Source organism: Aspergillus steynii (genome assembly GCF_002849105.1).
Source record: "Aspergillus steynii IBT 23096 chromosome Unknown P170scaffold_1, whole genome shotgun sequence".
In the NCBI taxonomy this organism is placed as follows: domain Eukaryota; kingdom Fungi; phylum Ascomycota; class Eurotiomycetes; order Eurotiales; family Aspergillaceae; genus Aspergillus; species Aspergillus steynii.
In genome coordinates, this window is record NW_020194398.1 from 5,815,589 (window position 1) to 5,840,684 (window position 25,096).

Sequence of the window (25,096 nt, forward strand, 5' to 3'; positions counted from 1 at the left end):
CCATGCTTTGTGTACGCCTCCACGCAAACAATGCGGGGGCGTGGGGGTGATGCGGAATAATCTCCGATGGTCTAGCATATGTCATATGCAAAGACAGCTTTACTTATAGCACCATTCTCCCAGATGTATGTCCGTAGAAGGAGTCAAGCACTAAATCACAATGGATCTTTTCTCCCTCTCAGGCAGAACTGCACTCGTTACCGGTGCCACACGCGGCATAGGCCAGCAAATGGCTATCGCCATGACCGAAGCTGGCGCCGACATTGTCCTTGTCCAGGTAAGTTGCTTTCTATAGAGTGTGTCAACGGCACCGTTAACACCTTTGCTACACAGCGAGACACCAGCAACCAGGACACCAAGCAACAAATCGAAGGTCTCGGACGCACCGCAACCATCTACACGGCAGACCTCTCGTCCCGACCTTCCATCTCAGCCCTCGTAGCCTCCGTCCTCAAAGATGGCCATGACATCTCCATCCTGCTCAACTGCGCTGGCATCCAACGACGACACCCGAGTCATCTGTTCCCGGACTCGGACTGGGATGAGGTCCTGCAAGTCAACCTATCGACCGTCTTTACGCTCTGTCGGGACGTCGGTGCCTACATGCTGACTCGCACCCCGGACGTCTCTGGCCACCGCGGTAATATCATCAACATAGGCTCTCTGGTCTCCTTCCAGGGTGGGTTGACGGTCCCCGCCTATGCGGCTGCCAAAGGGGGTGTCGCGCAGTTGACCAAGGCGCTGTCCAACGAGTGGGCAGCCAAGGGAGTCAATGTGAACGCCATCGCGCCGGGATATGTAGCCACAGACATGACATCAGCCTTGATGCAGGATCCGGAACGGTCAGCGGGGATTCTAGGGCGGATTCCGGCGGGCAGATGGGGGAGCCCGGAGGACTTTAAGGGGGTGACGGTGTTTCTGGCGAGTCGGGCCAGTGGGTACGTGACGGGGGAGGTGTTGACGGTGGACGGAGGGTGGATGGGGAGGTGAATTAATATTAATGTCCAGTCATAGTCATAATGTAACTGCAAATGGAAGGCATCCCAAAGCGGAAGGCGCGAACTACTCCAGAAATACCGTAAATTACCAGTGACCGGACGGTATTACCAATCGGTCTGGAATCTTTTCCGCCGAATTCCTCGTCCATCTCCATCTCTCTTCCTCTTCCTCTTCCTTCTTCCTCTCGAGTGTCTGCGGGGACTTCGACTCATCCCTCCTTCTTTCCTTCTCTCCACTCCTTTCTGGCTGACGACCCCCCTCCGCCCTCGGTCTTTTTTCCTTTTCCCTTCCGGTCTCTCTTTCTTTTCTTTTTTTTTCTCCATTCTCCATTTCCTTTCCCCTCTGAGATCAAGCAAGCAATCAATCAATCAATCCACCAATCGTTGCTTTTCTCCCACTCGTCCATTCCATACCTGACACCCGACTCTTCCCGCAGCAGTGACACCCGTGTGGCTGCTTCCATTGCCTGGTCCCCTTGCGTATCCTTTTTCCCCTTCTCTCCCTAGCGTCATGCCGACCTCCAACTCTTCGCCCGTCAAGCGCCCCGGGCTGGGCCGCCGTGCGGTCTCCTCACACGCCGTTGTCACGCGCTCCTCGCAACAACAAAACGACCTGGCCAACTCGCACTCCTCCCACCAGAAACTCCCTCTTCGTCCTCATCGTCCGCACGTCGTCGGTGGTCATCGGAACCATCACCGCAACCCTTCCCACGGCAAGAATCTCGCCAAATTTCAGCGTCATACCTCTCATACCTCGGTTCAACATCTCCCGGAAACTACGACGACGACCGGTCGCTACCACCAACGCAAGAAGTCCGCTCCTGCTACGCCCGCTACCAGCCCCCGTGGTACACATCACGTCCGGTGGGATGGGGTGGTGGATAGTCATCCTACCACGGCTTCGATGAAGAAGAATAACTCCAGCCCCGCTCTTCGACGAAATAACTCCGGCGGTGTTGTCGGCAAGAAGGCCCTGGTGACGTCTCGCCCCAACTCCAGCTCCGGCAAGAAGAAGACAGTAGGTTTCGAGCTGGCGGACTCCGACAACGACGACGGCGACTGGGAGGATACCACTCAGTCGCCAGAGAGCACTCGACGGAGCTCGGTTGCACAGTCCAAGGAGAGCGTGGAGAACACTGCAGTGCTGGTGGATCCTCTTACCTTTGTTAAACGCCCCTACCCACAATTCCCTCGAGCGACCAGCCTTCCGGAGTCAACCAGTAAGAGTTTTGGGGAAGGTCACTCGCCCGACGAAGACGACGACGGCGAAGACTCTGACAGCAAAACAACACGCCCCTCTCAAGATACCGAAGAGCAAGAAGACGCCGCTGGCCGCATACCCGACCACGCCGACATCGCCAATCGTTTGTTGAGCCCGTCTCACTCCGCCAAAGCTCCGCCCGCCATGTCTTCCATCTCCGCCACGGTGAAGCCGACCGCCGTCGACTCCATCTCTCGTAATACTTCTCTAACCAACATCGCGACCGGTCCGGACGGCCTCCGACGCCCTCTCTCATCCTCGAACCCCCCTTTAGCCAATACGCCGGGAACCCCAGCTCAGGCCACCTCGTCTTCGATCGAAGGTGGTGTTTCCAGGTTCATCAAGACCGGTTTTCCCGCCTCGCTCCGCACGGACTCAGACCCCAATACTCCCTCCTCGTTCTTACCTCATTACCACCCGCAAACGCCTCCGTCGCCGAACCGTGCTTCCAGCTCGAGAAGATCCCGAGCGTCTCCCCCGACTCGCCCCCCAGGTACTGAACCACCTTCCCGCACTCAACAGAAGCTATGGCTGCAGCGGACGGCGGCTCTCAACACCTCCCCTCCCGATGCTCATGGCGTCTCCACCACCGTCTCGCCATCTACGATGGACCCGAACTACATTGCTGCGCGCCCAGGTGCCAGTCCGTTTGACCCCGGGCGCGCCCTCGTCAATGGATCTGCTCGATCCGGCGGAGTGGTCCATGACAACGAGACTAAGCACATCCGCAAAGCGTACGAGAAGATGTCGCTGGAGCTGACGGTAGTCCGACGGTTCCAGTCCCCCACGGGAGACAGTTTCCGCCGGCTGAATTTCATCCTCAACGATATGAACGGCGCCAATCTCGGTCATCAGCGACACTCTTCACTTGGTAAACCGATCAAGTCTGCACCCGCCTTGACGCATCTGCAAGACGGTAAGCAGCAGAAGTCCGGTCAGAACAGTCCCAGTCCGGAACCCAGACAACTTGTGGGTCGGCGACAGCCCGCTATACGTACCTCCGTCTCACAAACCTACCTCCAAGATCCCGAGGCGCTGGTAAACGACACCGCCGAGGCGAGCCAATCTGCGAAGTCGCAGCCGCACCCCTCTCACCGCATTCTCTCCACGTCTGACGAAACCGCTCAGAACAATCCTGCGGGCGAAGAAGAGTCCGAAGAAGTGCCACCGCCCTACATGAACGACGAGACCGAAATGATGATCCGTCGCATGTGGGATAGTCGTGAAGTGGCCGAGTCCGGCTAGGTGGTTTCTCTTTTACCTGTACACTACATTGTTGCAAGCCAACGTATTTGATTCTTTTGTTCCTTGTCTTTTCGCTCCTGCGTGTTCCTCTGTTCTAGCAATCCCGGCGTTTCGATACCGCAACCTGCATTTAATTCTTTTGTTTAGCGTACGAGGTCGTTCTGGCGTTATCTTTATTTTCGGTTTTCGGTTCTTTACATTCTTAACTGTCCTTAATTCTCTTCATGGTGCTAATTATGGCAAAATATCGACCATGACCGTTCTGCGCTTTATATTTCTTGGGACCCCCGACAGAACTGTCTCCATCTTATGTTTATTCTGAGGGTCTGGTTCATTGGCTTTATTCCTTTTCGTTCTTTCTCGTCAGATATTTGCTTGCTCTTTACATACCAGTATAGATAGGTACCTACTTCTACCTCTTTTTAATAGTGTAATTAATTAACTTCTTTCTGACTTGATGCGATGAATGAATTTGATCGAACCTGAGCTTTTCTTACATTACTGCAGTACTATACTTGACTTTTTATTCTAGGGAAAATGAACTCAGCCTTGTTCAATTCTATCTATCAACGAAAACTCATTTCAGAACATAATATATCATATCATATCATGGGTGGATTACAAGTCGTGTACATGTAAATAAAAAGAGAGATGTGAATAAATATAATAGGCATGCGTGGTATGTAACAGCGCAGATGAACAAGAATCAAACGGCACAAGAATGTTCGAAATGACAATTACAGATCAGATCTCATGTTGAGGTTGTAGGAGCCGGCTGGCGGTTGTTGCTGTGTCTGTCCGCGCGGTCCTTGCCTCGGCCTCGAGCACCGCCTGCGCCGCCTCTACCACCGCGACGAGGATGGTTGCCGGTCTGAGTGGTAGATTCGGAAGGGTTCCCGTTCGAGGACGATCGGGGCTGGGTATCCCGACGAGGCCCAGAGGGGGGCTTTTGTTTCTGGGAAGATGCGACGGGTTGAGGTGGGCGCGGGAGTTGCTGAGACAAGGCAGAGATGCCGGGGCTGGAGGTTCCTGCGGGGGTCGTAGAGGGGGGAGTAGGAGTAGGTTTTCCGCGTCTCTTGCGCTGTTGTCCTGACGGTCCTTTGCCACGTCCTCCTCGACCACCTCCGCCGCCGCCGCGGGTGTCTCCTTGTTGGGGTGTTGGGGTTTCTTCTGGATCTGGGATGCCTTGGATTCGTCGACTTTCTTTGTCCCACCATTCTTGAAATTGTTGCTCTGCTTGGATATCTTCGAGGTTGTGTTTGGCTGTGGCGGCTTCTCGGATCTCGTCTTTCTCGGTCTGCTGTTGCATCAGGATGGCAGCTAAGGACATTGAACTGGGCGAGTCTGAGTGAAAACTCGTTTTGTATGGTTCGGGGCGTGGGGTGTGTCGAATTGACTGGACGGCAGGCTGAGTATTGACAGATGGGTTTGGAGACGAGGAGACTGGCGCCGCCGAAGGGCCAGAAATTGATGGCCTCGGCTGTGGCGGTCCAGCGCTGGCAGACGCGCTGCGGCTCTGGATCTGAACCGGCGTCGTGGCTGCTGGACTGTCTCTCGGGGTGGGCGGTGTTCCGGCAACCGTTTGGCGAAGTGTCATCGAGGGCTTCTGAGCTAATTTGGCGGCCTCAGAGGATGGGCTTCCCTCACCATTAATACCGGCGAAAGGCGACGGTTTGCTTGGGGTTTTGCTCGGGGTAGGCACTTTCCAAGGATTCTGAGGTGCCTCCTTGGCCTTTTGCTGGGCAGTAAGCATGTCCTGCATTTGCTGCTGTTGGATCTTCTTGCGTTCTTTCTGGGACAGTTTTGGAGCAAAATTGCTACTGCTTTCTCGGCGATCAGACATGCCCAAGCTCAAATTAGACACTCGAGTTTCGGAAGCTTCGCTCATGATATCCTTTAGGTTTTTCTTGGAGGCCGAGAGGTCCGATGAGGTCCAAGCCCCTTGAGAGGATGTTGCTAACGGTATTCCATTCCCTTTATTTTTGGCGGCAGCAGCTCGGTTTTCAGTTGGTGATTCGCCGAGAATTGTATCCTGGGAAGTAGCCATCTGTCCATCCAGGTAATTCTGGTCACCGAATGACTCTGCTTCCACCATCCCAGACCGCGGTGTTGACGGGTTGAAGCCTCGGAAGCCTTCATTCGCATCAGTCTGTCTATTCCCATGCACTGTTGCTTTTCCTTTGACCGCGTCACCAGGCGAGAGTAGACTGTCATCATCCATTTGAAACATGAGGTCGTTGCTCGACTGCTTGGGTCTTAGAGAGGGACTGGGGGAGGCGACAGCCAGGTTGTCTCCAGATTGAGCAGATTTGGCCTTTTGTGCTAATGGTGACTCGGCTGTCTTGTCAAGGTTCACTGCTCGTAACTTGCCCTCGAGTGCTTCGATTCGATTGATATGGGACCTGAGCCTCACAGAATCGATTCGCCGGCGCTTATCGCTTTCTATCTCAGAGACGAGCTCCGGATACTTTTCAAAAACGAATTCTTCGGAGTTGCGCCCCCGAGAAACAGGATAACTGGTCAACTGGTTTTCATGGCAGACATGGTCGAGCGCACGAAGCAAATGCTCGTCAAGGTCCAACAGAGACCTAAGCAATAAGTTAACAATGCAAGTATTGATGAGGTTGCAAGGCAGTAAATCACGTACCTATTTGCTAGCAGATCTTCCAGATTCAAGCAAATGTATTCCAGCGCGGCATCTTTGAACTCAGGGACGTAGCATGGTGCAACAGAGTTAAGGAAATGGCACACGTTGCGCGCATTCACTTATTAATGTCAGCAACTGATACAGAACCAGATCGGCGAATTCAAGGCGATGATCAACCTACCAAATCTACCAAGCATCTTCTGGCATATTTGAGCTAGTCGATCGATCATTAGCTCATTAGCCACAAAGGCAACATCGAGCACTAGGTCGATGAAATCCTCTAGGTCCCTTGTCCGCACTTCGTCGAACATTTCCTCCTCGGTATCAGCATACAGGTACCGAAGAACAAACTCGAAGATGGGCCGTTCAATATGCTTGAGGTCGACATTAATGTTGCCGGTCGAGTTTTCACGGCGTGATGCCAGCCATCTACCACCAGAGCGACCATTGAATAAGGCATCAAAGAATGGACATCTTTGGCAGATAATCTCGCTGTGGACTTTCATGGTGTCACCGTTCAGCTCAACTATCACGTCACTACTCTCGAAAAAGCTTGGGTCGAGTATAGCGAGTGCCATGTCGCTTTTCAAGGATTTAACAGGTTCAATCATAAGCCGGGCGGCTCGCTCCAACGTTGGTAGATCTAACACTGTAGCAATGCGCATTACTTCGATGCGGACTTGACGATATCTGGAGGCGCTTTCGGGTGTATGTCGAGCTTGTTGCCAGGCATCTAACGCAGCGTCCGTGTATGAGAAGAACGCGACATTCAAGACGGTCAGGATATCAATGCCGTGAAATAGAACTTTGGTATGCCCATTGTCATGCTGCACGTCCAAAACATCGGGTATGGAGAAGGAACCTGCAAGCCGAAATTCGTGGAATGCTTTCCTCCAGACCGAACTGCGTCCCGACAGGACAAACTCATGCACAGGTATCTGCACATCCGATCGTGTAGTCTTGAGCCAAACCATCCCTGGCGATGTCTCATATTGCAGTGGTCGGATAACGGCTTCAAGGTCCGATGCCGACATGAGGGCCGCTTTGATAGACATAACGGAGTCTAGGCCTGGAGGACCATCCTCAGTGCTAACAGACCTGGTTTCATCGGTTGCTGACAGTAAAGAGCTAAACGGAGATATCGGCAAGAGATCATTCGACAAAGTGCTCAGGTCAATGTTGATCTGTTCCTTGGTCACGTCGCAGTCGCGTTGGGCTACTACATAAGCACCAAACGCATTGCTGCACACTCCCACGACTCGAGAGAGCCCAGGTATACGCGCGAACTTGTAATCCTTCGATGATCCATCCTTCGCTTTTCGACGTTTTTCTTTTCGCCATGCCGAGCCGTTGGCTGTGCAGATGATGATGGAACCGTCTTGTCCGACATCGACATCCCTAACAGCCAAATGTGCCTTTTTAACAGACCACACTCGAGATGGTTGCGACAGCGAGTTACGGATCTTGGCTGGGTTTGTCGTGGATGTCAAGGCCGATGGGTTCTCCGTTTTGTTCACTTGCACTGTGAAGACATCCCCTGAACTGGACAATGCACAAATCGTATTGCCACCGGATCTGATTTTGGCGATATGGTTGGCTGAAGTATCGTAACGAGTCGCCATGAAACTGTTCTTGATGAAACTGGAGCTGACATCCAAGGGGAAAGAGAGCCGTGAATAACCATACTGCGAAAATACCCAGACTTCATGGTTTTGCAGGAGCACGGCTGTAGCGTGATCGATGGCGGACACGCTTTGAATGACAGCGCTGAACAGCGAGGCACCCACACGGCGAGGGGTTGTTTGGGTTTCGAGCGATCGAGCGTCCGAGTCGACGAGTCCCAGCTGACCCTCATTTTTACCAAATGTGTATAGCCCCGAATGACTGAAGACAACAGAATGGATCGCGGACGCCGCTGCGCCCAGTATGATCTCCTTCTTGAACGGATTGAAGATCTGGCGAGGGGAATCCTGAATCGGCACGTCGTCTTTGTTGTTGGTCCTGGGGAGACCGTAGCCTAGTTGGCCGTATTTGTTGCTTCCCCAACTGAAAACACCCCCATTGTCGGTGATTGCAAGAGAATGATCCTGCCCGAGGGCTATGGCAACAACCTTCCTATTTGCAAGACCGCCGGTCTCTATACAGACAAACCCGAATCTAGTTGACTCGTCACCGGTACCTAACCGTCCTCCCGGTCCGAATCCGCACAAGAAAAGGTTTGACTCCGGGTCATTGGTGAGAATAGCCGTGTGAAGTTTCGACATGGCAATGTCTTGAATTCTGATGGATTTGTTCTTGATCAAGGCGGGCAAATCAGCGTGGTGGTTCTGCTCATGGTGAAATTCAGAGCTGTCGCGATCCAATTTTTTCTTTTGGTAATCCCGATAGAATCGTTGTAGGAGATGCGGTGGACGTGTTAAGGCTATCCTCTCCGGAAACTGGCGATCATCCTGGTCACCGACACCAAGATTCAAGTTCTTGTTGCTTCCAAAGGTAAAAACTTCATCGGCTAGTAGATTTGTTCGGGGTTTCAAAAGACCTCGCCCGATATGGCCTTCATCATCAGAATCGTCAACCTCAGAAGAGGTGGTGGTAGCGACATCGCTCTGGTCCTCGTCTACAAAGATCGAGTCCTGGGCGGCGGGCGACACGGCCTGCTTGATGTCGCGGGATGTAATCGTGGCGCCGTAAACGTCGAAGGGGCTGTTTCCCTCCCGATCCTTGATCTTGATTAAGCCCCCAACATGGGCCGAGGTTCCCTGTTTACTGAAATCCGTTGCGTCGCGCATGTCTCGGGCGATTAACGCCTGGGCGATCGTGACATTCCCCGCGTACAAGGCCCGATGCAGGGCAGTCCACCCACTCTCCCAGTCTTGTACGTATATATCCAGAAACGGCACCTCGAGGAGAGACAGAGCAAACTGGACACTCGAAGATTTTGTAGACGACACCACATGATGGAGGAGAGTCCTGCCATGCTGGTCCCGTGCATTCAATTCCTCCCGAGATAAAGTCTTGCCCGGTCGTGAACTGGCGCCTCGTTCTAGGATGGGAGTACCGGGAGAAGTGCCGGTGAGTTTCTTGCCTTTAGAAGACAGACCGGGGGAGGAACCCGTCAATGTTCCGGATGATCCAATTTTGAACGAAGAAGGACCTCCAGATCCCGGAGTTCGCTGGCCGCCAGACGTGTAGCTGGCGGTCGCCAGGAACCGTTGGAAGTTCTGGACGTCATCGCGCAGGAAAAATTCCCAGAGCTTGCTACTCATGTGCCCAGTATTGTCAGGTGTCAGAATCTCTTATCAACCCAGGACCAGAGCGTCGCGCTAACCACCGGGGGTTCACGGCGCACTGGTAAGAGGACTGCGGGAGATAAGAGTATTCTGACCGAGTGGTGGGGGGAGAGGAGGGACGGGAAGTGACGGTGATCAACGCGTCGCCAGTACCGGAGGACGATGGTCGGAAGTTCCAAGAGTTGGAGTTAGGATGACCGGAGGGAGATGACGCGCAAAGGAAACCAGCGAAACGTGTTCTGAACTCGAATGTGTGGTGGCGATGATGCGTGGCCTAGCTATGTGACTAGTAACGGAGTACGAGGATTATCTCCGAAAATCGACGTCGAACGGCGGGGAAGAGCAGGGTTCGGCAGAAGCGTTCTGTTCGCGCAGTAGAGGCGACAAGTTTGACGCGGGCAGATCCGGGGGAGTGTCCTCTATATAGCGAGAGAGAGGAGAGAGCAAGAGACGATATGATCTCGGTGATTCCCTAGAATGACTGCGGAAGGACTCGACGGCGCCCGTGGATCTGTCCGGTCGGCCGCCAGCCAATCGGTGGCGACGCACCCCTCCATGCCCCCAGACGAGAGGCCGACGTTCGAAGTCGCGAAGTTGGTTCGTCGGGATAGGAGTCGATTCATACGGCATTAGTCGCTTGTGTTTTCCTCTGAAAGTCTGTCTAGGACTCAGTCGAGGGCGTCGGAGGAGATCCAGGAAGCATCACATGATCCGGAGCAATCCCGTGATGGAGAGGCCGCGCCAGTATATATCACGGGAATCATCCCCTATTACGGAGTACAACTAGCACCAATTGACAGCTCATCTAAAGAGTGGCTAAGCACATGAAAGGACGGGGAATTGATTATGTGGGTAGGAATGATTTGGCAGCGGCCGGTGGGAGGCTAGCGTCATTGCAACCAATATGATCGAACTATTTGATTGATGGGGGTTGTGTGCAAAGAGATTGATTGATCTTCGACTACGCTTCCGGTGCAGGCAGTGGAGAGATTATCGGAGGGCGTTCTGGACTCTGAAGATCACCCACTACTTTCCAACTAGCCTCTATGACCGATTCCTTAACTACAGCGTGCTGCGTATGTTGCCATGATTGCCTCATCGCGAGGGATGGAACCCAGAAAGTCCGGACCATGGAATACCCCAGGTAGTATAATGGAAAGCAAACTATACGGGAGAATAAAAATAAAATGAATATGATGGTAGCCATACAAAGGCCGTGGAAGAAGAAGGGAAGAGGCCAGAGGAGAGGAGGAAGGGAGGAAAAAGCAACCACAAGAAAAGGGCTAGATTTCTCCAGCACGCAAAGCAAACAGGAAATCCTCAACTGCCAAACCCCGGAGAGGGAGACAAAGACAAAGGTACAGCTGCAGTACCAGCTGGCGCCAAACAGGAGTGACCAAGTCTCTGACAGTAGGATGAGCTAACTCCGCAGCCCCTACCCCCAGTCCACTACTACGTCGATGTAGGTGCGTGCATAGGCAAAGAGGGATGAATCAAAAGCCTAGACGGGGAAGTCCCTGAAGCGCCCTTCTGCAAGGTCGCTTACTGCGTTGTTATCTTCCGCGACCCGGGAAGTACCTGGTACGGAGTCTGCAGGCGTTGGATGGGTATGATACTCGTCCGTAACTTTGGGGCACAGCATGGAGCAGGATTCTGGATACCTTATCCATGGGGTTATCCACTCCCCACTTGGTTACAGTGAGGCGACCAGTCCCAGCTCCCCGGGCGACGGTCCATCCCAGGTTGTCCCTCCATGATTTCAAGGGGTTGACGCTGGCACACGTTGACGATTTGACAGCCGAAGAATTCTCCTAAATTATTGTTCCGTCTCCAGGGGAGGATGGTCCAAGAGAAAAGCTAAAAGTGGAATCGGTGGCTGAAAACAAAATACAAAGAAAAAAAAAGGAAAGAAAGAAAGAAGAAAAGGGAGGAAAACGGCCGGTAACAAGACCCTGTCATGAATCAGCATCATGCGGGTGGATTGATCGCCCTGGCGCAAGCGGTAACTTTTTTTTTCTTTTCTTGTCATTTCTTTTTTCAGAGCTATCAAGTATCGACCAGTGATTGTCACTGCCCCGTACGAACCCAGAATGAGTCAGGACCTTGTTCTGTACGATGTAAATGGGTAAATCGGTAATGATCGATACCTGCAGTACTGCGTACATAACAGACCCCGTGCCAGTTGTCCGTGCCTTATCCATAGGGACTCTTACCGCCTGACCGGCTCTTATCGCCCGGAATCTGGCACGAGAACGTGACGATACCGTGCGAGCAGGTGCACTTGGAGGCCGACCCGGACATCCCAGATCATGACTCAATATGCTGTCATCGAGGCCACGATGGCCGTCCACACCTACTGCGAGGTCTCTCACCTCCAAGGTCCGTGGAGAGCATGGCGGTACCTGGTGCTAGGCGGACTAAAGCGCACGCTAGAGACGGTAATACCGGACAATACGGACTACTGCAGGTGCCGCAGCCTTTACCGCCTTCGACGATGCCCCGATTGATGGACGAGAACGAAGCATTATCCCTTGCCGTGGGTTACCAGAGAGATCTCGCGCTTGAATTTATCGAATTTGCGGATGTATTGAATTTTATTTCATTTATTTTGGATTTTGGCTTTTCTCGTCGGCCAGCAACGAGCCCCCTTATCATTCCCGGCCAGTGGCACACTTTGTCAGCCTGACCGCTTGCACACGAACCGTCGAGTCACCGGGTGTGCGTCACAGACCGGCTTGCCCCCGGACTAACTCTCGTCCTCCTGTTTCATCGTCCCTTTCTTTCTTCCTCCTACTCCCCCCAAGAACTTATCTTGCCTCCTTATCTTTTTTTTTCTTTGATCGGGCATTGTTCATTGTCATCATGAACCCTTAAATTTTGCCTCCTCTCACACCGTGAGGACGCTACCCCCCGACGACTGGTTCCCGCCTAGTCGTCAATGCGGAGAAGCTCGCAAGGTTGTCTAGACCGCATGCTCTCCGACTGCTCCAGCATCCTGTTGCCTGAGCTCTTCGGCGTCTCCCTTCGATCTTCCTGTGTATGCCTGTTATCTAGGGCTCTCTAGATAAACCCGCCTGTGCCTCTGTTCCCTTATCGCCCTTCCCCACGCTTTCTGGTTCGTTAGTATGGACCGCGGCAGCGCTTTCGTCGCTTCTCCATTTCCTTCCTGATTGAGAGATCCGTTGCGTGATAGCCTGGGCTCGGTGTCGTCACCACCACACCACAAAGGGACTTTTCTAAATTTCAGCCTCGCTGGCACTTTTTGCAGACCGACTATGCATCAACACCCACGGTCGCCGGCGCCCCAGGCGCCCACCTCGAGCAGGTCGAGCTTATCTCGTTCTGCCGATCGCAGAGACTCCGATCTCCGCCCGAATTCTCCCACGGCCGATGTGCGCATACAACATAGCAGAGGCTTGGGCATCGAGACGGAGCCTGCCTCCGAGCAGTCGCAGAATACGCCGCCCGGGAAAGAGGCGTTGGCAAAACTCAATCAGATTATCTCGGTATGACCCGGGTTTGGACCTCTCGATGGGTAGTTGGCTGATGACTCTCTCTTCTTTCTCTCTGCAGAACTATCACACCAAAGCCGCTCTAATTATACTAAACTCCCGTGTTGAGCTTCCTGCGTCGTTTGTCAAGGGCTCCGACACTCCGAAAGTGAATCGCTGGGTATGTGCTCCATGCCCCCAAGCTGCGTTCTGGATGGTTATCTTTTCCATCCGCTCGGAAACAATGACTTCCTTCCCATTCCGCAGAGAACTGACGTCGATTTTATTTTCTAGTTCAATGTCGAGCTGGAGGACACGGACGCTCTCCGGGAACAATTGCGGACATGGCGGATGTGCGATGCGACCGAGAATCGACCCCCTCCTTTGATCATCGAAACCTACCTGGATACGGCTGGACTCACAAATAACCAGAGTCTCGTGGCATTAGATGAGAATGGGAAGCGATGGGACGTGCTTGAATCCCTCGCCACGTCACGAGAGGCACAGCCCGTTCGACCTCCCTCATCCAAATCCGATGATGTCATCTTGGAGCGATGGAGGATTGAGCTGGGCGATACGTCCAGTCGGCTCCCAACTGATCTTGCCTCTATTCTACCCACGATATACAAGAAGAGCATCGTGCTCTTCAGATCCCTATATGCGTATTCGAAGCTTTTGCCCGCCTGGAAATTTACTAAGCGTAACGGGAGATTACGTGCCAACCCGGCTCTGCGCATCAAATATAGAGTCCTCAGCGGACAAGCTTCTCAGGAGACCCCCAAGCCTGATCATCTGACCATCCCGTTGTACGAAGGAAGCAACAAGGTGGTGGATACTTATAGCTTTGGAGTCACGGAATCGCCTGCCGGCCCATTTTCTGTGCAAGTCACCTACCGAACCAGCTGTGAATTTAGAGTGGACGATGCGGAAGCACTGCTAAGCTCACGTTTCATGGGAGCCGACGATGAAATCTTCCGCCCTTCGTTACCAGACAAAGCGTTGCACACCAAGGGCCTCAACGCTGAGATCGGGTCAGTCCCGCTAGAGAAGAGGACCGTCGAGGATCCCGACCCAAGCCGGGCGTACGGCAGCCTGTCAACTTTCCATCAAGTCGGACCTACGACAAGTGCAAGCCCGATTTCCGCTCTCCGGGCTGCGAGGCATTCGGGCGCCTCGTCCCCTTCCCCGCCTGGTTCTTCTTCTCGCCGGCCTCTGTCAATGGCCAAAGCCAGCCCTGCAGGCCGTGCTGCTGTCCTCGCCGGAGAAGGCAGTCCCGCAGTTGGCAGACGGCCGTCCATCTCATTCCAACCGTTTAAAGCTCCACCGCTATCGGCCTCTCCGTCGTTGGTCGACCCTCCTCTTGGTGCTTCTCCTCGCTCGGCACCAGGGTCTCGGAATATGCCTCCCCCATCGATGGCCGCGTCGGCACGCAAATCCCTTACCGCGGCCCCCGACAATGCGATCGCATCCTCTAACTCTGCCTCTCCACGGCCAGCTCCGATCTCGAGGTATAGTAGCGCTTTCAGTCACCGTCGGGGTAGACCTTCTTCCGGCGGTATCAAAGTGGACGATGATACCTCGAGTGGCAAAGCCAGTGCGACGTCTTCTGCCCAACCTGGCTCTGGTTTACTCGCAGAAGCAACGGGCACGAGCGCGGAATCCATCCACGCAGACGACGAGAACATCTCTGAGTTCTTGAAAATGCTCGATTTGAAAAAGGATCTATTAAATCCTTCGAATCCCACGAATCTGGACGCTGCTGCGCGTAGAACCACTGCCACCAGTGCTGCTCTGACTCGGTTCCAGCGAATGAGAGATTCTAATGCCGCTCTTTCAGACTCAATGTCGTCTTCCTTGCTTTTGCAGCGCTCGTCCAATTCCTCGAGTAAGCAGCTCTCGGGTGTCCCCCCTATGGTGGCCGGTACATCCATCTCCACGGCATCCTCACCCGGCAAACCAATCTCGCCTCATACACCTCATACGCCGGCCATCCCGTCCCGCCTCAGCTCCAACAGCATTGTTGATTATAATGACCCCAGCAACAATGGACAACATGACACGTCTCTCGACGAGAACAGTGATGGGACGGAGCGTACGCCATCGGCCGTGAACGCAATCGATATTCCCACGTCGCCGCGAGTCTTTCCTCCCGTCTACCGCCGCTCTAGCTCTGCCGCACACCGCCGCCGTACTGTTGCCGTTGACGATGATGAGATTTTCCCTTTTAACATGCGAAGCGTGAGCTTGGGCGCTGAAGAGAGATCTAACCTTAGCTTGAGCGCATTGCATCGGCAACATGAGTATGAGAGCAATGAAGCCAATGTGGACCAACCGCAGAGGCAGCTACGTCCTACATCGTTGAGCGATGACCCGACGGGGCCTGCGACCTCCGCAGCACACGATGCAGCCCAGCATAGAAGGGCAGTAGCCCCCGATGCGACGGCGGCATCTACATCATCATCGCACCACCACGTGTATCAACCACGCTTCGGCAGTCATCGTGGTCGAGGGTATTCCGGAGGTCCTCAGTCGCTCAGCTCGGGCTCAAGCAGTCTCGCACGTGGAAACATGATCTCGCCGTATGCTGCAGACCGGGACAACGACCGCGAAGGTACCGGAAGCGGTAGCAATAGTGGCACATCTGCGCTGGAGGAACGCCGCGGAGCTGGGCGACGGCCCAGTGCTGGCCGTGGCGGTCCTTCCCAGACAGCGGAAGAGGACGAGCCCTTGTTATTTGCGATGAGTGATTTTGGCGTATCCCGACGAAGCTTCGAAGAGGGCCGACATGGCAATCACACCGCCGATGCTGGTGGGAACTCCAGCACATCTCGACGAGGCAGCCGGCGAGGAGGACTATCAGGATTTACCATCTGGTAGAAGATCTCACGCCAAGTTCTGAATGTGAATTTGCATTTTCGAAGCCGCCTTTCTCTCTCTCTATTCTTACCTCCTTCATTCATATTCTCCCTCCCCAAATCTTCCTTACATTGTTCTTGGCATTTGAACAGGATTCAGCTTACTGCCACATATCACTTTCTTCTTATATCATGTTTTTGATTCCCTTTTTTTGTTATTCATTCCTCGTGCCATTTAAGCCAGGGCGGCTGTTCTTATAGACTGACATGCACATGCGAGCAACACGACGACGAAACCAGGTTTGGAGAATAGAAATGGCACGGAGGCTTTGTTTTTGGCTGTTCCAAAATCTTTTCCATTGGGCATCTTGCGTTTTTTGGAGTCAACTAACGGCCCCCCTTTTTTTTGTCTTAGATTCTTGTGAAATGTTTTTTGTTTTTCTTTTTCCTTCTTCTTTTACCTGTGCATTTTTGGTATGTACTTACAGCAAGCCTACGACTACGATCTGATTTCTATCACTGATGATGCTTTATTAATGGACCGGGAGTTGGATTGGTTTTTCTTTTCATCTTGATCTATAGCCAGAGACATTGACACAATTTGAAAAATTTGGTCAACTTCCTTCCCGTCCAGGAGTCGTATACTAGAATAGTAAACCGTTTAGTTGGTTGGAGATGTATGAGTATGAACTTTTAAGGCGTAATGCAATTCTTTTGGTTCTAGGTCATATATACAGTACATTATACACAGGGTCTAGCTTTCATTTCGTCTATCATTCGTTCCTTTGCCTCTTCTTGTCCATAGAATTGGTTCGCTTCGTGGGGGTCGTTCTGGTTCTGAAACTCAGAGTAGGATGCTATCCATGCGACTACTGAGGGCGGAACGCGTTTCAGTGGCGAGTGAAACACTGACACTGAATGGTCCGCATGATGGACGTTTAAGACCAAGGGCGTGGCACAAAGATACGCAAGAAGCGGTCAGCGACTCTTACAAAGGTAAAGAGCGTTGCAGATAGCCCTGTCCGGTCCATGCGAGTCCGTGACGCAACTGGGAACGATGACTGTGACGAGAATTCGCTAGGTTTCCCTCTGATTTTCATGTTTTCGTTAAGCAGCACCTTGCTTATTTTTTCTTCTTCAAGAGCAGGGGTATCGAATGGAACAAAGCTTCGCGTAAATCCCGACAAATCACATTTTCCGGAACGTGTTTCCTGAAGCGCTTCGTCGCTCCTTTGCCTTGAAGCTGGTCTTGTCGAATTGTGGTTCCGGGGCTCGTTTGGACGCCACATGCGGCTGGAAGGTCACTTCTCTCTCGCCGACCACGCCGCCGCCACGGCGCGCAGGCTTCTGCTTGCCGCGCATATTCTGGGCCCGAGAGCCGAATGAACGATCGCGCGAAGAATTGGCGCCGCTGGAGGAGGAAACCTGCATGCGGGGCTGGGCCGGGGCACGGTTGGTGCGTTTGTAGGAAGAGGTGGAGATCTTGTTGGAGGGCTTTTCTTGGGCAGGTCGTTGCTCGCTGTCGGAGTCCGAATCGTCGGAGCTCGAACCGGGCACATCGTCGATCGCTTCCTGTTCCACAGCAGTGAGGCCTCGCTCCTTTCGGGTAGACTGGTCGGGAACGGTGCTGGGGTTGAGAAGCTGGAATTCACGCGAGGTTTCATCGATGGCAAAGTCTTCGTCCTCGAACAGTTGGGTGAAACGGCTGTCGCCAAGCAGACCCTTCTGTTCGGGCTCTGGTTTGTCGGTTGTCGCAGGGGCATCGACCATGTCTTCGTCACCGCCACGATCAAGCACGCGCTGGGCCTTCTTGCGCTCGTTCTTGTCTTCGATAGCCATGAGTTTCTCGGCCAGGTTCTTGTTGACCTTGACGGCCGCCTTCTTCTTGCCGCGGATTCTGCTCTCACGCTCCTGGTCAATTCTCTCCTTGACTCTCTTGGCACGCTGTTCTTCCCAAATGTACGGGTTGGTGATCAGACGAGCCTCCTCATACAAGCGCTGAGCCACAAAGTAACCGTGCATGTAAGGACGCAAAAGATTGGTCCTGCCAATCAAATGCTCCAGGTTCAGAGTCTTCAGCTGAGGAACAGTCAAGAACTTGTAGTTGTCGTAAACGGATCCAGACTGGCCGGTGCTGAAAGAGTTAGGATCGTTGGGATCTTCAGCCATCTCCTCCACGAGGTTATCCAAGAACGAGCACCATCTGGGCGCGGGTCCAAGCTGGGGGATGAAGAATGCGTGCTGCTGTCGTCCTTCGTTGGCAGTCAGAATCATTCCGCTGTCCTTGCACCAGGCAACGGAGTTCATGTCAACAGCAGGCTCCACAGACGTCCAGGGAGTGCCATCCCGAGGGTCCCAAAGCTTGATAATCTTCTTGTCTGCCGAGAGAATCTTGGGTTCCATGGTCTGCTCGCGAGTGGATGTTGAAGGCTGGAGGAACTTGAGGGTGTGAATCGGGAAGCCGTATCCTTGATCCTTCTTCAGAAGAGGAACAGGGGATCGAAGATCGTAGAGATGGATAAGGCCGTTGGAAGAGCCAGTTCCCAGAGTCAAACCCGAGCGCTGGAACTCCAGTGCTGTAATCTCGGCCCGCAGATCATCGGCCGCCGACTGTGTGGGCGGTAGTAAGATTCCTGCTCTGCCCTTGGCTCTGGGATCCCATAGCTCCACGGTTCCTAGCGTGGTACCGAACGCCAGAAGACCGTGACTATCCTCGGCGATGGCTCCCGTATTGACCGCACCCGTGTTGATACCACCCTGCAGGGCTCCTCCGCCGGCCGAAGTGAAATCGTCACCACCAACATCAACTTCGAAACTCCGCATGTAGCGACCCATTTCAAGGTTGAGTCGGAAGACCTCACCCATTCCATCCTGGTTAACACCAACAGAGGGCACCATCGCATCCGTAGAAAATCGGTCGTATATCAGATCACGGCCGTATCTGGGAAGTCTCGTGGTGTAATGGCACCCCGAGGGTGTGTGGAACTGAAGGGAGCGGTCGGATTGCAGGTGAAGAGATTTCGAATAGTCGGAAGAGAGTAGGATGAAGGTTGTGTTTAGGGCATCCGTATGACGAGCCCATGAAAGCGACAGCTGCGGAAGGTAATGGGTATGGATTTGAGGCTTATAGGTTCCTGATTTAGAAAAACGATTCTGTCAGTCGCAAGATTTCGAAAACAGATACAAGCGAATGCTTGAGGCTGAGACGGCTCACCTGTACTCATGACCCATTCGCCATCCTCACTGACTCGAATACATTGACTGGCCTCTTCGAACTCGAAATCTTGAAGCAGCTCGACTCGATTCGCATACTCCGGGTCATTTTTCAAACTGCGCTTGCGTCGTCTGGCAAGCCACTCAGGAAGTGGACGAGCAGTATTGGAGCCGGAGATGGTGTAGACCGGCACCTCGGACTGGTTGGAAAGCTTCATGACGGCGCTGATGCAATTCCTGGAGTCGCGACGATCCAGAGCAAGTCCGAGTAAAAGACGAATAAAAAAAAAAAGTTATCGATAGGACACACGTGACCCGGTGGGCGTGACCGGGCGCTGATTGGCCGACGCGGGCCGAACCAACCTCCGTTTGGGTTTCGATGGCCATCGGCAAGTCTGCGATTCAACAACATTCCCTTGGAGATGTTATATCCATCATCCTTAATGATTTATCCTTCTCGAGCGGCCATGATCGCTTGGTCTTGACACTTGTATTAGTTTGATTCTTCCCGGTACTCCCGAGCTACATGATTACGGCGATCGCGATGACGCCGAGAAGCTGACCAATCTGCTGACCTCGATAAGTTCCATGGGCTATATGGGTACTTAGTTGCTGCTTGTTGGGATATGGTTGCCTGTCCAGACATTCCTGGAGATGAATCCGCTCTCAGAGTATAAACTTGTCCTCGCGATCTTTAAGAACTGCCCCGTCCTCCCTGGGGGCCAGAGTTAATTAAATCATGGACTTCCCCGGAGGGTCCATCACAAACATACGCGTTATTGTACGTAAATCCGATGTCGCATCTCCGCGGTAATCTCTAATGTGGCGTGCCAGGATGGATTCTCCAATATATATTGGAGAATATATACGGAAGAGCCCAATATAACGAATCTGCCGGGCGAGGCGCCTGCCAATGGTTACACTATCCTTAAGCATCTCAGCCGCCTAAAAGATCTCGAACTTCGACTGCGGAATCTGGATTGCTTGGTGTCAAGCTATCCGAGGCGGCTAGGTCTATGGGTATTTTCCGCGACTCCGGATTTCGAGGGTCTGGGCCCACTCTGTTCGCACGGAGTGAAAGACGAACAGAGTCGGCTTGTCGTTGGCGCATCGACGTTGAAAGGTTCGCCATTCCCCGCAATGACACATATGCCGTGGTTCCGATATGCGATATGTACTGACATCGTGGCCTCAGTTTCTGCGTCTGGCAACATTACCTCGTGGGATATTGTCAAGAACCTTTCCAGTGACCCCCAAAATGCAAGTGGGAACCCAGCTGGGCCACAACGCCAACAAAATACGGCTGGGACACCTACTCGGCGCATGGATGGATACAGCAGCTCTGCCACTATCTACGCCTCATTCATATCGGCTGTTACTGGTGCACTCAACCTCCAGTTAATCCGACGCAACAAAGTCATTCCTCTTGGATCGCGTAGTCTTTTCACTAATGTCGATAGAGAGTGTTACGAAAACCTCAAGACCACCAACAATGATCCTTCTTCATTTTCTGCCCTCACTACACTGCAAGTTCAATTGACTTCCGCCGGAAAGTTAACCGTCACTTTGCAAACAATCTCACAGCCCGGCATCCTGCGACTACACCAACCTGGGGACCATCTCACCGCTCTGCAAAACGTACCCTCGGGTGTAGATGTTTGGTTGTCTCCTAGCGGATCAGTTGCGAGACTCGTAACAACAAACCCTGGCCCGACAGATGCATTCTCCCCTTACCCATCCGGTGAAGGCGTTGCTATCGATGGTAACGATACTGCCCAGCGCAAGCAATGGAAGCTCACTGTTCTAGAGTGGCTCAAGAATTTCGGGCTCGCGGTTGATTCGGTCGAGGAAACTACCTGGGTGGAGGTAGAAGTTTGGGAACCGTTCTATTCTCGATTGGCTGGGGAGACTTTGCGCCCAAAGGAGGAGAACACGTTTTCGCTCCCTTTGAAGCGGATCTTATGGCCTGCGGTGTTTTGCTTTAGAAGGGCAAGGTCTGCCACCTCCGAGCCAGTGCAAACTGATTCTCCTATGTCGGAGGATCCTTTGGACTTTGCGCAGAAATGGCGCGCAACCGATATACCCGAAAATAGCGACGCAAATCCTAAACTACCTCCCAACCAACAAGAACCGCGCGCAAAAGACCAAGATATGCCTTTGGCGGGCTCTGCTGACCTCCCAGAGGGGTTCGAAAGCCTCTCTCGTGCCTCTCAGTATCCCGAGCTTCAAACTGCGAGTCTTGTATATCCGACGCCCCCGGATGGGGCGGTCGGAATGGGATTGAACAGCGCCGCTCCCCCCTCAGACGGCCTTGTTGACGATGCAGATTTCGCACTATCTTTTGCACAGAGTCACGGCAAACAAAGGGTTCAAGATCACTTATCTGCTAAGGATCGCTCAGATGTGGATGTGCAAATGGATTTTGGTCCGTCAGCTGGTCTCATGGTCGGGTCCGGGTTATACGACACCAACGACGATGACGATCTGTTCGGGGACATGAACGTGAAAGATTTCGGATCCAAAGGAATTACCGACGCTGATTTTAGCTTTTTTGACGACCATGATTTTGATCGTATGGGTGGTGGTGCACAGCATGTTGTCGAAGACATGCCCGATATGATGGATTCGAGCGGGCCGGAAATGCAGTCTGCTCCTGTTGAAACCATTACACCAGAAGTTTCTGTACCGCAGAAGACGCCAATAGAGCACGCATCTCTCCCTGATATGAGTCCCTTGCAAGAGGATACACCAAAGTCCACGCAGCAAGAGATCCCAGTTCATGACACCCCGGTGGACCCATCTTCGCCCGATGAGAACAACCAAACAATTAGCCCCCCTCTAAGTCCAGTGGAAATCAAGAAGATACTCTTACCTGGACCGAACGGGAAGGACCAGACTCCTCCCGGGCATCTCCAAGGACAAAGTTATTACAACCCCGTCACTTTCAAACGAAACGTGTCAAATTGGGATCAGAAGTATGGTGCAGCTGGGAAATTCTGGTTTACAGCTACAGATGCAGGAGCCACCAGGGAACCCACCAACTCTATGGGTGACATCCCGACCATTGGAATACCTCGGCGCAACAGAAAATTCTCGGCTGCGGAAGGCATTTCTAAAGCATTTGATGGCCAAGCAAGCCCGCCGAGTGATGAAGGCGCCGAGCCATGGCAGGACTCCGATTCCAGTAGTGAATCAAGTGACGAAAGCGACAGCGCTGTCTCGGAAAGGGGTGCGTCCCCGGCTACTTTTTCAACCCGCAAAAGAAAGCGTGCTCGCTCTAATTCTAGTAGCTTGGCTGCCCAGGTGAAGTCGCTAGAAGAGCCTGACCAAGAATCGTCCGTTCCCACAGCAGGACAGTCGATTTTTCTCGGGAACTTTCTGTCCACATTCTCCGACTGGTCAATGACAGGCTATTTCTCGTTCCCCGAAAACCAAGTTCTTCCCGTGCTCGCTCGCAAAGATCTACAGGTTCAAGTAGCCCAGATACTAGCGGACCAGGTTACGCAATCATCTTTAGATCATAAACTCGATGGGCGCGGCGGAATTTCCGATCTTGATGACGGAGCATATTCAATTCGGACTTTTCTTGAGGACACTGAGTTTATGGATGGCATGGAAAGGCTCGATTTAAACGGTTTTATTTCTTTGCAGGATAACAACCAATCGTCTCCGCCAGTCAATAGTGCCAATTCTCGTCAGGCCTTGCAACGTAAGGAGACAGGGAAGGGCTCAATGTCAAAACTATCTCCGCCCCACGTGCGCGTCCGCCGAGGCAAAGAGTTTTTGGAAACCTTGCCTCCTGCAGTCTCATTCTGGGAAACCTTCGGCTTAGAACCCGCTTTTGGGCCTAAGGATATTGCAGCCTATTGTATCTGTCCGCAAAATACGACGGAGGCAGCCGATGCATTCTTAGAACGGATCGGCTTACTTTACGCGGGCTGTAACCTCGGTGTACATGCCCGAGGAGACAAATCTAATGGATTGGATCAAACATTAGGATCATGGAACATTGAATCATTGGATTACCTCTCCGCGATGCAGTCTTTGAAAGTGATTTGTGAAGCCCTGGGTAAGTCACATCGCCCAGATTCTTTCTTTCCTATTTACAAAACCAGTGCACTAACAATTTCTAGGGACTGCTCTTCAAAATGTTCCGCCTAGCAAGGACAACATCGTTATTTACATGATCAACCCATTCACTCATGCTGCTGCAATGGTGGATTTGTGCTCTGCTTTCTGGGCCCTGTTCCAGAAATATGCAGCTGATTCCGAGAAGCAACAAACTCGTGTCTTCAACGAAGTGGTGCTGCAGATTGTTCCCATAGACTTTATTTCATCTACCGAATCCTTGGTCGTTCCTCCACAGGTTGAGTATTTGAGCTTGGCTTTGGAAGTATACAGCCGATGTCCCCCGAAGAATGCCCAGCCAAGTCTTGTTAACTGCGCACCTCCCATGCTTCTGGCGGAGCCTCTCCCAAGGAGTCTCAATTTCAGACTCGCTTCTGAAAAGCCCTCGCCCCTTCAGGAAGGCAAATGCCTCCACGTTGCATGCTCCAGGAGTCAAGATCAGCGCTGGATCAGTGTTGCCTGGTCCGACAATACCGGATCTCTCCAGCGCACCATGTCATATAACCTACGCTTTCGGGGTGGTAATTCGTCTAGGAATGTTCATGATATACGGGGCGAGATTTGGGGAGCGACGAAAGATATCATGGAGCGGATCTCGGCACGCTGGAGACTCATGGTCGTGCACACTGGGCCGGTAGATCAGGATGAGGTTGATGGTAAGACTATTCGGGGACGCGACTTGAATTTTTCAACATTGCTGACAATATTATAGCATGGTCGAACTTCGTTGAACAGTACAACAAGACAAGCACTATGCCTTCGGAATTGACGGTGTTGAACGTGAACACTGCGCCAGAGCTTTACCTGGAGCCTCCATTCATCCCAATACCCATGAGCGTCTTCAATGCGCAGACGAGCTCTACCCCTGTCGCCACACCAAACCCTAGTGTTCTTTCCCCCGATCAGACCGGCAACGCTCCCACCCCTCCGAGCGGCGCAAATGCCCCTACGCCCACAGAAGCCACATTAGAAGCTGAATCCGAGTCTTTACTCACTGATATCTGCGACGAATCGTGGGGGGTAATCCTTTCCCATCGCCTCAACAGTTCCCCACATCTGACCGAATACCGCCCTGCCCTAACGAGTGGATATCTACTCCGCCGCAAGGGCGCCACCGACGGCGATGGCTTATACGCGCTAACGGTAAACCTGATATATACACAACGACACTCTTCAACCCACGAAACCCTCCTTCGCGAAGCCCTGGGCATGTATCGCGATTTGGCCACTCTGGCTCGCGCCAGGGGGACCTGCGCTGTACAGCGCAACACGATGCCTTGGCACATTGCCACGGCCATTCGAGCCCAGGAACTGTTGAGTTATGTTTTGTAATCTACGATTGTTGGTTTTTGACAGCATACTGTGGGTGAATCAGCGGTGTTCAGGGTGTTTCCTTTCTTGCTACAATACCACCTTTTTTCCTCCTCTCTTTCTTCTGTCTGTACATAAGGCGGTTCTTGTGTGACGCACACAAGATTGGATATACCAGGCGTTTTCGGGCCATGTCTTGATCATATAGCTGAAGCATCTGACAATAGACTCATTCTCCAAGCGGGTATATATTTTGGTGATTTGGGATACTACTACTATACAAAGCAGCTCTCCACGCCACTACTACAATGATAGTCAAGAAAGATGCAAATATTCCAACGATCAAATCTAATAAACATCAGTAATTAACGCAAATAGAAAGAAATACCTTTCAAAAACAAACGAAATCTTGCCTCTCCCCACTCGAAGAACCGACTGATCACATGACCTTATCATATCTAATCTCCCATCGATAACGAACTCCATTTCGGAGCATCGAGAAAAAAAAAAAAAAAAATCAGATCTAGTCCACCTCCAAGGTCCACGCATCCTCCTCTTCGCAATTGGTCTCGTTTGCACCTCTCACAAAAACAGACCTTCTCGAGAAAGTGTTCTAAACAAGCAACCAATCAAGACGAGACAATTTGACCAGTCTCG

The 25,096-nt window shown here is 52.6% G+C and overlaps 8 protein-coding genes across 8 annotated transcripts; 5 read left to right on the plus strand and 3 right to left on the minus strand.

Moving 5' to 3' along the window:
- Window positions 1-141: 141 nt before the first annotated feature.
- On the plus strand, window positions 142-990 carry P170DRAFT_375480 (putative 2-deoxy-D-gluconate 3-dehydrogenase; the record flags this gene model as incomplete). The annotated part of the gene is made up of 2 exons (XM_024845318.1): window positions 142-277; window positions 334-990. Exons 1-2 carry the CDS (start codon window positions 161-163, stop codon window positions 988-990), a joined length of 774 nt encoding a protein of 257 aa, XP_024710922.1. The 5' UTR covers window positions 142-160.
- Window positions 991-1,013: 23 nt separating this feature from the next.
- P170DRAFT_45725 (uncharacterized protein) lies at window positions 1,014-1,419 on the minus strand. Its single transcript, XM_024851704.1, has one exon. The coding sequence runs from the start codon at window positions 1,327-1,329 to the stop codon at window positions 1,084-1,086; it is 246 nt and encodes an 81-aa protein (XP_024710923.1). The 5' UTR covers window positions 1,330-1,419; the 3' UTR covers window positions 1,014-1,083.
- Window positions 1,194-3,991, plus strand: P170DRAFT_433128 (uncharacterized protein). The gene has a single exon (XM_024848412.1). The coding sequence runs from the start codon at window positions 1,510-1,512 to the stop codon at window positions 3,502-3,504; it is 1,995 nt and encodes a 664-aa protein (XP_024710924.1). The 5' UTR covers window positions 1,194-1,509; the 3' UTR covers window positions 3,505-3,991.
- Window positions 3,992-4,255: 264 nt separating this feature from the next.
- P170DRAFT_343859 (BTB domain and ankyrin repeat protein) lies at window positions 4,256-9,417 on the minus strand (the record flags this gene model as incomplete). Its single annotated transcript, XM_024843428.1, has 3 exons — window positions 4,256-6,092; window positions 6,152-6,269; window positions 6,333-9,417. 3 exons carry the CDS (start codon window positions 9,415-9,417, stop codon window positions 4,256-4,258), a joined length of 5,040 nt encoding a protein of 1,679 aa, XP_024710925.1.
- A 3,299-nt stretch (window positions 9,418-12,716) lies between these two features.
- On the plus strand, window positions 12,717-15,809 carry P170DRAFT_347038 (putative autophagy protein Atg13; the record flags this gene model as incomplete). Its single annotated transcript, XM_024843604.1, has 3 exons — window positions 12,717-12,947; window positions 13,015-13,113; window positions 13,227-15,809. The coding sequence occupies 3 exons, from the start codon at window positions 12,717-12,719 to the stop codon at window positions 15,807-15,809; spliced, it is 2,913 nt and encodes a 970-aa protein (XP_024710926.1).
- Window positions 15,810-15,931: 122 nt separating this feature from the next.
- On the plus strand, window positions 15,932-16,410 carry P170DRAFT_45736 (uncharacterized protein). Its single transcript, XM_024851712.1, has one exon. It carries the CDS (start codon window positions 16,055-16,057, stop codon window positions 16,295-16,297), a length of 243 nt encoding a protein of 80 aa, XP_024710927.1. The 5' UTR covers window positions 15,932-16,054; the 3' UTR covers window positions 16,298-16,410.
- A 75-nt stretch (window positions 16,411-16,485) lies between these two features.
- P170DRAFT_375488 (WD repeat NOL10/ENP2 family protein) lies at window positions 16,486-19,248 on the minus strand. The gene is made up of 2 exons (XM_024845319.1): window positions 19,002-19,248; window positions 16,486-18,921 (listed from the first exon to the last, which is right to left on the minus strand). The coding sequence occupies exons 1-2, from the start codon at window positions 19,216-19,218 to the stop codon at window positions 16,976-16,978; spliced, it is 2,163 nt and encodes a 720-aa protein (XP_024710928.1). The 5' UTR covers window positions 19,219-19,248; the 3' UTR covers window positions 16,486-16,975.
- A 162-nt stretch (window positions 19,249-19,410) lies between these two features.
- P170DRAFT_506183 (uncharacterized protein) lies at window positions 19,411-24,680 on the plus strand. The gene is made up of 5 exons (XM_024854369.1): window positions 19,411-19,781; window positions 19,835-20,123; window positions 20,196-23,069; window positions 23,134-23,784; window positions 23,841-24,680. Exons 1-5 carry the CDS (start codon window positions 19,740-19,742, stop codon window positions 24,458-24,460), a joined length of 4,476 nt encoding a protein of 1,491 aa, XP_024710929.1. The 5' UTR covers window positions 19,411-19,739; the 3' UTR covers window positions 24,461-24,680.
- Window positions 24,681-25,096: the final 416 nt, after the last annotated feature.